This window comes from Etheostoma spectabile, chromosome 12, assembly GCF_008692095.1.
Source record: "Etheostoma spectabile isolate EspeVRDwgs_2016 chromosome 12, UIUC_Espe_1.0, whole genome shotgun sequence".
Lineage (NCBI taxonomy): Eukaryota > Metazoa > Chordata > Actinopteri > Perciformes > Percidae > Etheostoma > Etheostoma spectabile.
Genome location: NC_045744.1, coordinates 2602611 through 2616965, shown reverse-complemented (window position 1 = coordinate 2616965; position 14355 = coordinate 2602611). Strand labels below are relative to the sequence as shown.

Genomic DNA, 14355 nt, shown 5'->3' with positions numbered 1-14355 from the left:
CCCCAAACTTTTGACCGGTAGTGTATATGTAATCTCTAATGTTTGAAATTGAGATAAAGACAATATTTGATAATAGATTATGAAGAAAATTTTAATTTCAGAATTGTTTTTAAAACCCTAAATAAGTCACGGGTTAATTTGACCCAAGGGATACGAGAGGGTCCCGAAGTGAAGACAACACAAGGGTTAACACTTTGTCCTCACATCCCTCCCAGTATTTTCCTATTTTCTTTCTTTCTTTCTGTCTTTCTTTCTTCATCCCATGTCTTTCTTTTTGCTCTCCATCCAAGTCCAATGAGAAATTTCATGTTAAATAAACAACTAACTCTTTCATCTAGTAGACCCACTTTGCTGTTTTTTATTCCTACTTTCTCTCTAAAAACCCGTCTCTCTCATCCTCAGTGGGAGGAGATCAGCGTGATGGATGAGAGGAACACCCCGATGAGGACCTACCAGGTGTGTAACGTCATGGAGGCCAACCAGAACAACTGGCTGAGGACGCGGCACATCAGCCGGGACGGAGCGCAGCGCGTCCACATCGAGATCAAATTCACCCTGAGGGACTGCAACAGCCTGCCCGGGGTCCCGGGTACCTGCAAGGAGGTCCGCATCCTTACACACACACACACACACACACACACACACACACACACACACACACACACACACACACTGGCATTGTTGGTGGAGTAACTATTTCCATGTAACGGGATAATGTAAATTAGTTACTATGTTAAAGGTACTCTATCTACCTACCTATCTATCTATCTATCTATCTATCTATCTATCTATCTATCTATCTATCTATCTATCTATCTATCCTACTACTCACCTCCCTACCTACCTACCTATCTATCTATCTATCTATCTATCTACCTACACCTACCTATCTATCTATCTATCTATCTATCTATCTACTACCTACCTACCTACTATCTATCTATCTATCTATATTCTGTCTATCTATCTATCTCTATCATCTATCTACTATCTCCTTATCTCCCTCCTACTATCTATCTATCTATCTATCTATCTATCTATCTATCTATCTATCTATCTACTACCACCTACCTCCCTACCTCCCTACGTATCTATCTATCTATCTATCTATCTATCATCTATCTATCTACCTCCCTCCTATCTATCTCCTATCTACCTATCATCTACTATCTATCTATCTTCTATCTACCACCTACCTCCCTACGTATCTATCTACCTATCTATCTAATCTATCTATCTACTATCTATCTCTCTCTCTACCTCCCTCCCTATCTATCTACCTATCTACCTATCTATCTACCTATCTATCTATCTATCTATCTATCACCTACCTACCTCCCTACGTATCTATCTATCTATCTATCTATCTATCTATCTATCTATCTATCTACCTCCCTCCCTATCTATCTACCTATCTACCTATCTATCTACCTATCTATCTATCTATCTATCTACCTACCTACCTCCCTACGTATCTATCTACCTATCTATCTATCTATCTATCCTATCTATCTATCTATCTCCCTCCCTCCCTATCTATCTATCTATCTATCTATCTATCTATCTATCTATCAATCTACCTACCAATCTACCTACCTCCCTACGTATCTATCTATCTATCTACCTCCCTCCCTCCCTATCTATCTATCTATCTATCTATCTATCTACCTCCCTCCCTATCTATCTATCTATCCTCTCTATCTATATATCTATCTATCTATCATATCTATCTATCTATCTATCTATCTATCTATCTATCTATCTATCTATCACCTCCCTCCTATCTATCATCTATCTACCCCCCCTATCTATCTACTCTATCTATCTATCTATCTATCTACTCTATTCTACTACATATCTATCTTCTATCTCTCTATTCTATCTATCTATCTATCTATCTATCTATCTATCTATCTATCTATCTAAGTACATACAAAATAAAATATTGCATTCTTGTCATGACACTTTTGATATAATATTGCGCAACGTGTTATCGCGATAACAATATTATCATGCACCATTAGTGGAAGCCCTCCTGTTGCATTTCACTCTTGGTGAGCAAGACTTTGAATTTTGACGAGCTCCACAGGTTCTGGTGTGCAGCTGTGTTCACTCTAAACTTCTTGTGGAGGGAAGCAAATAAAAAAAAGAAATAATAAAAAAATGAAGACGCATTTCTGCTTTGGAGATCAATAGCACCGGAGTGAGTTTGATTTGGAACAGGGAGGAGGCAGAAATTGTTCGCAGTGTGCGGGTGTCCTCAGAAGTAACACATCACTTCGGCAGGGCTCCGAATCATTCCCTGAGCGGTGCTTTCATTCTTATGGATCAAACTGAGTTCACGTTAACGTAATCAGGATTTCTTATATCCTTCCCTTCTCAGCATAGCAGAGACATATTGTATTTGTCATGAAAATGGTTTAATTACAAATCGGAATAAAATCACCCAAGAGCACACGCAATCAAACACTTTGTTTAGCGGGCTCAGCTAATCGGCTAAATCAGCAAATTAACTTCAATAACACTTCTCAGCATTTACAATTAAACCTGCCTGGTCTTCCTACTTCATCTGATGCAGTTACACCGTGCTGTTGGCCTCTGCTGCTTCCTCATTACTGCAGCAGAAACTCTCCAGACAGCAAAAATACATTAAAGTATGAGAAGCAAGCATGAAGCCAGTTTACATAATACTTACGAAATAAACATTAAATCATTGTTAGGGAAGGATTCGTGTCCCCACATTTCACTGAATATTGGATGATTTCAGTGTCACAGCGTGGTTTCACAGTCTTAATATATGTGTAGTGGTAGTTTTTGGTGTTTGCTATAATTGGTATGAAATCAATGCTTATTCTGCACATTGTACTACATGGAACTGCAGTGCTGCAAAAATGGCCTTTTGAACATTTTTCCTAATTTGATCCATTCATTTCTCACTCAACACAAACACACAGATGGAAGTTCAGTTTGATAAATAGACAAAAGGCAGGAAAAGAAGGACGTGAGAGAATAGCGAACAGAGAATGAAACAGAAAATGCTCTAGAGGCTTCTTTTGTGGCTCCTCGTATATTTTAACTTCTAATATATATATATATATATATATTTTTTTTTTTTTTATTGTCCCCGGTCCTCTCATATCAGCCCGATATCACGGCTCCTCTGTTTTCATTTCTCTCTACTTTGTCTGCCCTCTGCACCCTTTCCACTCTCATTACATCTCCAGAATGAGTAGTGGAGATAATATGAGACAGTGCAGAGCTGCACTTCATGAAATTGCAGACAGGGTTGCTGACTGGCCATCGAGACAGATGGACTGAGATTTGAAAAGTAGCAGCAGAATAGCCAGGGAGCCATGGGAACCTTATTAAAACTTCACATTGGATGGACCTTCTCACTTGTACAGCATCTCCAGCGTGTTATTCTGTTTTGTCTGAGACGTTTCATCTCTAGAATCTGAAAGGTGATGGACGCTTGTCTTGCAGACGTTCAACATGTACTACTATGAGTCCAACAATGCCAACCTGTGGTTCATCAAGGAAAGCCAGTATGTCAAGATCGATACTATTGCTGCGGATGAGAGTTTCACACAGGTATGGACACACACACACACACACACACACACACACGCACACACACGCACACGCACACGCACGCACACGCACACACACACACACACACAGGTTTCCAGATTACCTTGTAATTATCACTAAAGTGAATATGGCTAGTTCTGACATCTGCCCAATGCTTTGTTTGTCTTCTATGAGGATTTTAACTCTTCGTCCTCCTACTTTAAAAGGAAAAAAAAGGGACAACATGACTCAAATTCTTTCCCATTGCAGCTGAATGCTGGCTGTCTCCCGTACTGTGTTTTCTATACTTATTTTCGTGTAATCTGTCTTTGTGTATGTGGCCATCTGATTTTCTAACAGAATTCCAAAATTAAATATTCAGCATTTGCCACCAACTCCAAGAAATTAACTCTGGGTTTGAATGTGGGTTATATTTAAACTCTAAATTATCTTAATTATCTTTAACCCTCATGTTGTCCTCGGGACAAATTTTACCCATATTCAGTTATTTTATCACAAAAAAAATGGGCCTTTGAAATAAGCTCTGAAAATGTCAACATTAGAAATATAAAGAAAAAAACATCAAAACATTGAAAAAGTGACAAAAAAATGTCAAATAAAAGCGATAATAGTGTTGAAGTTGTTTTTGTTTTTTCATGGTTGACGAGAAGACAACACAAGGGTTAAAAGAATTGTCAGGATTTTGAGGACATCATTATTTCTGCCTTTCAGTCACTGAGTTTCAGACAATAACATTGCACCAAAATAGAATTCTAACTTTTTGGACTCAAAAAGAAAAATGCCCTGATTGAATTTGAATGCTTCCAATAAAGTTAACGCCGAACACTGAAATGAGCTCCGTCTGCAGGTGGACGTCGGGGACCGCGTGATGAAGCTGAACACGGAGGTGCGGGACATCAGCAACCTGAGTAAAAAGGGCTTCTACCTGGCCTTCCAGGACCTGGGGGCCTGCATCGCTCTGGTCTCAGTCCGGGTCTTCTACAAGAAGTGTCCCCTCACTGTGCTCAACTTGGCCCAGTTCCCCGACACAATAACGGGCGGAGACACGGCGCTGGTGGAGGTCCACGGTGTGTGTGTGAATGCCTCGGAGGAGTTCGAGGCTCCGAAGATGTACTGCAGCGCGGACGGAGGCTGGCTGGTTCCCATCGGGAGGTGTGTGTGCAAGCCGGGCTTCGAGGAGAACAAGGACGTCTGCCAACGTGAGTCAGGGCCCGGGGGGGGGGGGGGGGGGGGGCATGTTTGGGATGTATTAGTAAGTTTGTATGTATTGGAATGTGTGTGTGTGTGAGGTATAAAGAGTTGTGCCGTAATGGGTAAGGTTTTAATTACGTTTTGTTATTTCAAATTGGTATTGAAAAAAATATTTCAATGGGGGATGATGATAATGTGTGTGTGTGTGTGTGTGTGTGTGTGCGCGTGTGTGTGTGTGTGTCTTTGCCGAACAAGTGTGTGCAGAAGCATTTTAGCACAGCGATGTGAATTCTACTATGAAACTAAGAATGGAATTATAACAACTCTGTTTATTTAGGTTACTGATGTGTGTGTGTGTGTGTGTGTGTGTGTGTGTGTGTGTGTCTGTGAGGACAGTTATTGCGGCAGAAAAAAGGGTAGCAGTTGCTTTGAGGCATCTCACTGTTTTCTTCTTTTTTTTTTTTTTTTTTTGGAGTGTGTGTGTTCGTCAAAGCTGAATATCTAATTCCCCCCACTGAGTATTGGAGAATGGTACGAGTGTGTGTGAGAAAGTGCTTATTGATGTGTGTTTGTGTTGTCAGAGAGGAAAAGGTATGCCTTAGGAAGCAGATTATTGAATCGTAAAACTCCACAGATGGCGCGTGCAGTATTTGCGCGTTTGTGTGTGTGTGTGTGTGCGTGTGTGTGTGTGTGCTGTACATAATGTCTGCGCATGCATTTGAGTGCGCAAGCCGTATAAGACTCACACCATCACCTTTCCCCACGGGCTTGCTTCTTCCCCAAAAGGAAAATGGAAACATAGATATTCATCACCGCATGCTTGGAAATCGGTGCACATGATTGGTAATGTGCACAGATTGTGGCAGAACTCGGGCTGCATCTCAATCCTCCAACGCCGGCTGTTGAGCTGAATCTCTTGTAAAGATGACACGCTGGGGTTATTTGACCGGGGATCCTGGGCTGAAACTTTATTTAAAGTCAGTCTGACGCAGCAAAGCGGTTGACCTCGGTGATCTTCATGACCTCATCGGTCTGCTCCCTGAGTCTTATCGCTCCGGAGAGGGTAAATACAGCACGGTAAGCACCATTAACAAGCTAGCTTTAACTCAATAACAGCGCGGGCGTGTGTGTTAGTGCACGTGTGTGTTGATGTAACGAGTCCTTTTGACAGTCTGAGGTCAAAGGTCAGGAGATATATGTGTCCCTCGCCTCGTCTAATAAGTTATGGTGTGTGTGTGTGTGTGTGTGTAGGGGAAGCCAGGCTTTTTTTGTTTCACTTCATTTCGAGGCACATTTTTATTTTTTAAGATTATTTTTGGCCTTTTTTGCCTTTAACAGACAGGACAACTAGGCGAGAAAGGGGAGAGAGAGGGGGGAGACATGCAGGACATCATCACAGGTCAGACTTGAACCCTGAACCCTTGCGATGAGGTATTAGCCTCGAAGTATATGTGCGCCTGCTCTACCCACTGACCCACCCCGGCCACTTTCGAGGCACATTTTGTTGCGAGGACAATTCTTCTGGAAACAATCAAATCTCATTTTCTAATAGATATGAATTCTTTAGTGGGGGGATTGAAACCTCTCCGCCGCGGGGTTGTCTGCACCACCTACTCAGTGTTAGGAGAAGTGTTCTTGTGGTATCTTGGGAAGGATTTGCATAGCGATGAAATTTCCTCCTCATGCAGCGGGAGATTTTGCTGTCCCACGTATGTCAGTCCAACATATCTCATATTTGTTTGCAGCCTGCGAGATAATGCCAGATGAACACCCTGGAAACCAGCTTTCTTCCATGACATTGACGTTGGCGCCGGTGCTATTTCGCCTGCACGTGTGCCTCTATTCGGATAGTGTTGCCAAAAATTTCACTAAGCCACCTAATGTAACTGTGTGTGTAATCGACCTGCTTTTAACAAAGACATGGGAGGACACAGACAAGTACAACAGCCTAGTGCGCTGTAATGTGTCCCTGAGAGGACAAGGGCCAGGCTTTTAAAGATACCGCTCAGCACTCGCCGTCGGCAGCAAACAAAAGGCTCCGAGCCCTGACGCGGCCTGCGGGCCTTCCATAGGGAAAACACTCGGCTAATGCATTTAAATCACCCTCTCTCGTTTGCCGTCACACAAAGAGAGGAAGGGCTGAGGTGAGGGGGAGAGCTGGGGAAGGGACCGGAGGGGCATCTGTAATTATCCCCATCACGCAGATGAACGAGCCTTTTAATGGACGCCTTGAATTCCCGTTCTCTTCTTCTTTTTGTGTGCTGGTTGTTTCCGTCTCCGTTGCCATTTAGCTGCTCTGATGCTCGTTGTCTTCTTGTTCAGATGTCCCGTGGGACTCTTCTCTGGCGTCTCCGGCCTCTTCTCGTCCCCGTGGCCGAGACAGGTCAACGCAAAAGTTTTTGTATTTGTGTTGAACCATCTCAGCCACCGTATACTCCTCTCCCTCTGGCTCCCATTATCTCTCTCTCTCCCCCCTGTATCCCTGTCTCCCTCTCTCTCTCTGTATCCCTGTCTCTTTCTCTCCCTCCTTGTATCTCGGTCTCCCTCGCTCTCTCTCTCTGTGTATTCCTGTCTCTCTCTCTCTCTCTGTCTGCATCCTTGTCTCCCTCTCTCTCCCCCCCTCTCTCTATGTGTATCCCTGTCTCTCTCTCTCTCTCCCTGTGTATCCCTGCCTCCCTCTCTCTCTCTCTCTCTCTCTCTCTCTGTATGCATCCCTCTCTCTCCCTCCCTCTCTCTCGATGTAAGGCGCTAATGGAATCATTACTAGCCTCTCTCTGTGTTAGACAAACACCAGACACCTCCAATTACCGCCTTTTTTTCCTCAATCTCTGGCTCTCTCCCTTCCTCTCTGCTATTTTCTAACCTTGCTCTGGTGTCTGCTCCTATAATGGGACTGTTCTTCGTCTCTCTCCCCCAACAAGCCCCCCCCCCCCCCCCCCCCCCCCCGTCTTGCTTCTCACCCATCCTTTCTTTCACTGTCTTCCTTTTTCACCTCACCATTTTTCTTTCTGTCTCCATCCCTCCGTCTCCTCGCTGCCCTCATCTCCTCTGTCTGCACTCGTTAAACATTTATAGATCATGGGTTCATCTTTCACTTTTTCTATTTCCCCACCCCATGCTTGCTTCTTATTCCCTAAAGTGAGACACAAAGTGTGTTTAAGTGTGTTTAAGTGTGTGTGTGTGTGTGTGTGTGTGTGTGTGTTTTGAGGTTGGACACTGGATTAGATTAAATCTGGTGACATTGTTTTATGATATAAAAAGATGCTGCTCACACAGAAGTAACTGGCTATATTTATGCTCTAAATCTAATTTCAAGTTGTTTCATACAAATTAAGGGTGTTTTTGTTTGTTTTTTATTTTTTACATAATAACATAAATTATTTTTAAAATTGTTAAATGTAATTGTTTCTATGGAGATTGCCACTTATTAAGCCCCTTGGAGGGTTTTTCGGCAATCGTCCATCACATCTTTTTTGTGTATTATATAATACTGTCTTAATGTTTTTGTAGTGAAAATAAAATAAATCCAAAAAATAAATAAGTAAATAAATCAAACTGACTATGACAGAGGAAATCCTATGATTCGTGGGAAATGGGGTCCAAACGTTGGTCTTAACACAAGCGCCACAAGTCATGGAAGCTACCAGGGCTGCAACTAACGATTACTGTCATTTTCAGTTGTTTGGTCTATAAAATGTCAGAAAACATGATGTCTTGTTTTGCCCGTAACTCAAAGATATTGATTTTACTGTCACAGAGGAGTACAGAAACTACAAATTAGTCACATCTCAGAAGCTGGAATCAGAGAATTGATAACTAGTTAGTTAATTGATAGTTAATCACTTTATCTTCGCAGCTGTAGAAGCTATGAATACTAATTGTTGACACTTTATGGTCCGGATTTATTTGTATGCTTGTCTGTAATTGACAGCCAAAAAAAAATATATATATATATATACTACAAAGGTACCTTCCGTGGACATGTCATTACATATCAATTTGTTTTAAGGAAATCACCAGCAATCTGTAAAATAAAGTTAACACTATAGTTTTTAGCAAACGGGAGAGCATTTGTTTGGGACTATTTTTAGCAGCGGATCAATACATATTTAGCGCTCCTGTGAGCAGCAGGACGTTGTACTGTATGGGTGACTGACTTCAAACCGGGCCCGTGTTTATTGTAATGGAGGCAAAATGGCCACCGGTGCAGGGGTGGGACCCATTAATGTGTTTCTGATGAAGAACAATGGAGCTCTATAACAGACGTTTGCTACACAGACAATGCTTGTTAGTAGGATCAATACATTATTATTATTACTTTATGGGTTTTGTCGACAGTAAGAAAAATATCCTTCTGTCCTCAGTGTTTAACACTAAATACGTATTTGTGTTTTTAAAATCATGCTCATCGGCTTCCTCAGCACTGGAGTTAGACAATCTCTCTCTCACTCTTATTCAAACACATACTCACTTTCTCTCTCTTCCTCTCTCCCTGCCCACTCGTCATCTCTCCTCCATCTCTCTCCACCCCGTGCCGAGGCCTCCGTCGGTGCTCCCCCGCCTCCTTCGCTCTCTTGCTTTTCTTTGCTCTCTGTATCTTTGTCTCTTGTGCATTCTGTTTCGCTTCCCCCTCTCTGTTTCCGTCTGCCGCTGTTTCCTCTACTCCCCTTCCATTTCCACCTTGTACTCCCTCGCCCTCCCCCGCTGCCTCACAGCTGGTAGCGAATGTAGTGAATTCTCATCTCCTGCTTTAAGCCCTAGAGGTTCATGCTGAAGGGCAGGAGTGTGTATGGGTGTGCAGCAGTGACTAGACGTGTGTGTGTGTGTGTGTATAGGTGTGTGTGTGTGTCCTGTCCTTCTCTGTGTGTCTGACAGCACCAATTACTGCCTCAGACGCCTGAGAGATGGAGGAGACGGAGTGGAGAAGGACAGACACCTGTCACCTGGACACAGGTTCTCTTGCTCTCATCGCCTCTCTCTCTTTCTCAGCGGGCAAAAGTAATGTAGGTCAGCAAGACACGTCCGTCTGTCCGTCCGTCCGTCGGCTATACCTGTCTTATTGTCTCCATCTTCCCATTTCTTCCTATTTTGTTTGTCTGTTTGATGCCGTTCATAAGAGGAACTTTTCAAAGTCACACCAAACTCGTCAGACTAAGCTCCTCCTGCTGTTCTTCTCACTTCTCAAACTGGACTGAAACCAAAGTGGAAAATCAATGAGGAACGAGTCCAACGTTTGTCCAAACCAGTGCGAATTGTCTTGCCAACTGTGTGTTCCCTTGGACCGCTGTGGGTGCAGACACAACAGGTTTCTGGGCTGCTACATGATAATATTACATAATATTATATAATAATACTTTTAAGAAGTTCAATGCACTGTTTCACTCTTTCTGAGAACAGAAGATAAATATAAATTGTATGTGAATGCGTTAAAGGAATAGTTCAACATTTTGACATATTCATTGGAGACATTTTTGTGTCAGTTGCAAAGTATCTTTTTACAGTTTTCCGCATTATTTATAGTGACAGTATTATCTTTTGACTCAAGGATCAATAACACATCTATACCGTATTCTAAACCTTAGACTTTAACCAGTGGTGGAAGACGTTTTCAGATCCTTTACTTCAGTAAAAGTACTAATACAGATACACCAATACAAAGATCTGTCGGGCGGATGAGTATGCTGTTTTTAGCTTTAAGAGGAGAAAAAAAACGTTGATATTTTTGGACAACTTTGCCCAACCTGTGGAGGGGAAGTGGACTTTCTGCCTGCCCAGCGCTCGGCCGTTAAGTCGATCAGACCTGGCTCCTAACTTACAGTCAAAGCCTTTGTTTGCTTGTTTTCTGTGGGGTAACTTAACATTCTGTACAAATAAGTGAAAGTAATATGATATATGTGCTGTAATATGCACTGGGATGCATATAATGAAAGAAAGACTATGACCATGCGCACACACACACATAAACACAATAGACGTCTCATAAGAGGATTGCAGCCTCTGTTCATAATGAAAGGTTTAAGCAGGGAACAGATGTAGGAAAAGGCTAATCTTTACACCTGTGAAAGCCATTTAGCTCACTTACAGAGGCCTGTGTGTGTGTGTATGTGTGTGTGTGGTGTGTGTGCGTGCGTGTGTAGTTGCGTGTTGAAAGCTCAGTTGGGAACCTGCCTTTATTGTCTCTCCAACACAGAGCTTGATCTCTGCCTCTTTCCTTACAGCAGAAGTGTGTGTGTGTGACAGTGTGTGTGTGTGTGTGTGTGTGTGTGTGTGTGTGTGTGTGTGTGTGTGTGTGTGTGTGTGTGTGTGTGTGTGTGTGTGTGTGTGTGTGTCATGTGGACAGTAGAGGCCGGAAAGTGAGCATTTTTATGTTGATCACATACAGACTTTGGAAGGTCAAGAGCTCCCTCCTGCATGTAGTATGTTCTCACACACACACACACACACACACACACACACACACACACTTCTTTGCTCTTCTCTTGGTGGCAGCTCAGGGAGTTTGAGAGCAAGAGCATGTGGGTAGGAAGGGACTGGGCAGCTAACAGAAGGATTTAGACAGCAAGTCAAGAGATTTTTGTATGTATACGTCCACGTGTGTATACGTGTGTGTGTGTACAGTACGTGTGCTGCAGGTATGACGGCATTAGGCTGATATGTCAGGCCACAGGGTGCGATTACTAGCCAGATGTTCTTAAAGGACAAACGGATATGTGGCTGTATTAAAGGCCATTTATTTGTTCTACTACCCGTCTGTGGGAGTGTGTCAGCTGCTCGTCATTCTGTCTGATTTAACTTTTCCTTTATTTCGCAAATGACAGCCTTTTACTTCATTACGCCTTTATCTCGTCTTTCTCACATGTCCCCTCCTAAACTCCATCCCTTTGCCCCTCTCCCCCTCTTTCCCATCTCCTCGCTTTTGTGTTTGACTAAATGACACACAAAATCACAAAGGCTTAGGCGCCCGCTATATCCTCCACACACCATAGTCCCCGGCTACATCCCCACACAGCACTGACCCAGATAATGCCTATTCACACAGTCCCCCCCAGCTCAGCTCCTCTTTTGCCATGGCGGATCCCTCGGCAGTTGCCAAAAGCCACCTAGTAGCACCAAGACGGGGTTTGCGCCGCTTAAGTGTTAGCCACAACGAAACCCCGAGGACATCAAGGTGGCTTCTGGGAGACCTCGTAAAGCTCAGCTGAGTCTGGTGCAGTGGGTTGAGCTGTGTGAACAAACCCTTAGAGAAAAGGAGAAAAAGCAGGCCAAGGACTGAGAAACTGTTAACGCATGTTCCAACTCCTCGCGTCCTTATGCAGCAGTATCCCCCAGAGACGGGGGCAGGGAGAGACGAGAGAGCTGCAGTAGGTCTCCTTTGGGTCCAGTTGCCATTAATTGGATGTTTTCCATAAGCTGTTGAGTTCCAGTTAAGGATAAACATGTGCACACTCATGGGAAAGTTCATAACTTTCCCATTTCTATAGTGTTGAATCAGTGTTGAGTTTGCTCCACTTAAGATCTAAAGGTTTTGGGAAAGGTGCACGGGTGTGCAAGGGAAAGCAGAGGAGGCATGCAGGCAGCCGGCGGGTCTGCTGCACAGGAAACACGGGAACAGGAAGACAGCCATTGACCCCTTCCCCTTATCCCCTCCCTCTCTCTCTTTCTAGTTCATGGATGGCTTCCAGATGTACGATCGGCCTGTCAGACTGATTGGCCCGGCGCTGCACAGGCGTTATTGCTCAGGTCCAAAAACAGCGTACACATGTAGCCGCAGTCAACGTCTAAATTGTTGCTGCTTTCATAAGCAGTACAGCTGCGCTATTGTTCTACCGCCAAGAGGAACCATTCAGAACATTTCAATGGACTTTTTAGCTCCAGTGTCGGCCAGAACAAAGAGCGGATACACAGGACCCGATGAGGGATGCGACAGATTATGTTTCATTTTAAAATGTGGCCATTCAGACCAGCTGCTGCAGCATTACAGGTGGCTGCAGGCTGAAATACACCTGCATGGTAGACATCTTTACTGGGAAATGATCTGTAAACAGGGACTGTTAATAGCGGATTAGGCCTACTTTCAGTGGTGCCGATGTCACACATGTCATGCAGTTGTCCCGATTGTCTGAAGGGGGGGGTCCCAGAGGCAGACTTTAAAACAACTCCTGTTCCAAAACGTTACTTTCTTACCAATTCTACCCATGGATTTGTGACGAGGTTACGATGCATTGTTAGTGGCGAGGATAGCTTCTTCTAAAGAATGGTTTTACAAAAAGGTGCCGAAATTAAAAGGAAACAAAGTCACATTTGACACACCTCATGCAAACATATAACATCTGTTTTGATCAATTTTAAATGGAGCTGAAAAAAAATGACTAGCATAAATTAGTAGCATATATCCTGAGGTTACGCTATTCAGTGCTGTGTTGAAAGGGCATTATCGAGGTCTGTGAGTGTCAGTATTTCTCAAGGCTGCTTCATAAACCAGATCTGCCTATGGACCTGATTGTTTCGTCAATATTTATTTGTCAGATAAGAAGCTCCTGCAGTCCTGCACGGTGAAGATTTTATGGTGGAGAGCACAAAAGGGACAAGTGGCAGCAATTTGCCCAAGAGGGGACTCTTTTGTACGTGCCACCCTTGACGTTCTTTCTTTTTTATTCATTAGTAACTGTGTTGATATGCAGAATGCATTCAATGATAGTTCCTGGTATGGCCACTAGATGGACATACTGGTTTACAGATACAAGGTAAACTATATGAGAAGATTTAGAGCTAGCGAGGTAAAAAAAGGCGGATGTAAGACGCACATGATGTGGCTTGTTTAATAAAGTCGAACACAAGTTCATTGTTGACTGGACAACGCTTTATGAGTGAATTCATAAACACAACAGTAACGAGGTAGAAGATGGCACTCGGGGTCACACATACATGCTGTGTATACGTTCATTTATCAGAGATGTATACTCAGAATTATATACACACTCACAAACCACGAGGCATCTAAAGTGTTCTCTTTATGGGCATTCTCTGTGTCATTTTGTGTTTATACCTTGCTTTTTTTTTTTTACTGTTTTTTACAATCACTTGGGCACTAATTTCAGAACCTTGACGTCATTTTTCAAAACTCTAGACACAAAACTCACAACCAGTGATCAAAATGCACTTTTTTTTCAAAACTATACACTTGTTTTAATTGCTATATATATATAAATATGTACATATATATATATACTTGTACCACATTTTCCCCCACGCCCAAAGGTTTTTTTCCAAGACGTTTGACTAATTGCGATGTAGATGAGAACCTGAGGCCACATCCACATGACAGAGTTGATGGAGATGTAGAAGTACAATACTCACTTCTTTGTTTTGCTTTTTATAGTACAAGCAAGTCGACGAACACTGCCTTCGATGTTTTCCAGTACCGTCTTTTATTTTCTATTTCCTAGCTAATTATTTAGCTTTGATTCAGATATAGCTATGTTGTCATTGTACCGTATTGTTTTTCATCAACACATGTCAGATTGTGTTCAATGGCTCCACTGTGTCTGTAGTATTCTCTCTACTACTGCAGTG

At 42.9% G+C, this 14355-nt stretch overlaps 1 protein-coding gene across 2 annotated transcripts in view; it reads left to right on the top strand.

Moving 5' to 3' along the window:
• Window positions 1-14355, top strand: part of epha4b (eph receptor A4b) — a 103231-nt gene that overhangs the window by 24696 nt on the left and 64180 nt on the right. For both annotated transcript variants that reach the window (XM_032531063.1, XM_032531062.1), the window contains exons 3-5: window positions 403-603; window positions 3484-3591; window positions 4439-4790. In XM_032531063.1, the coding sequence (XP_032386954.1) occupies window positions 403-603; window positions 3484-3591; window positions 4439-4790 (661 nt within the window). The remainder of the gene's footprint in view (window positions 1-402; window positions 604-3483; window positions 3592-4438; window positions 4791-14355) is intronic.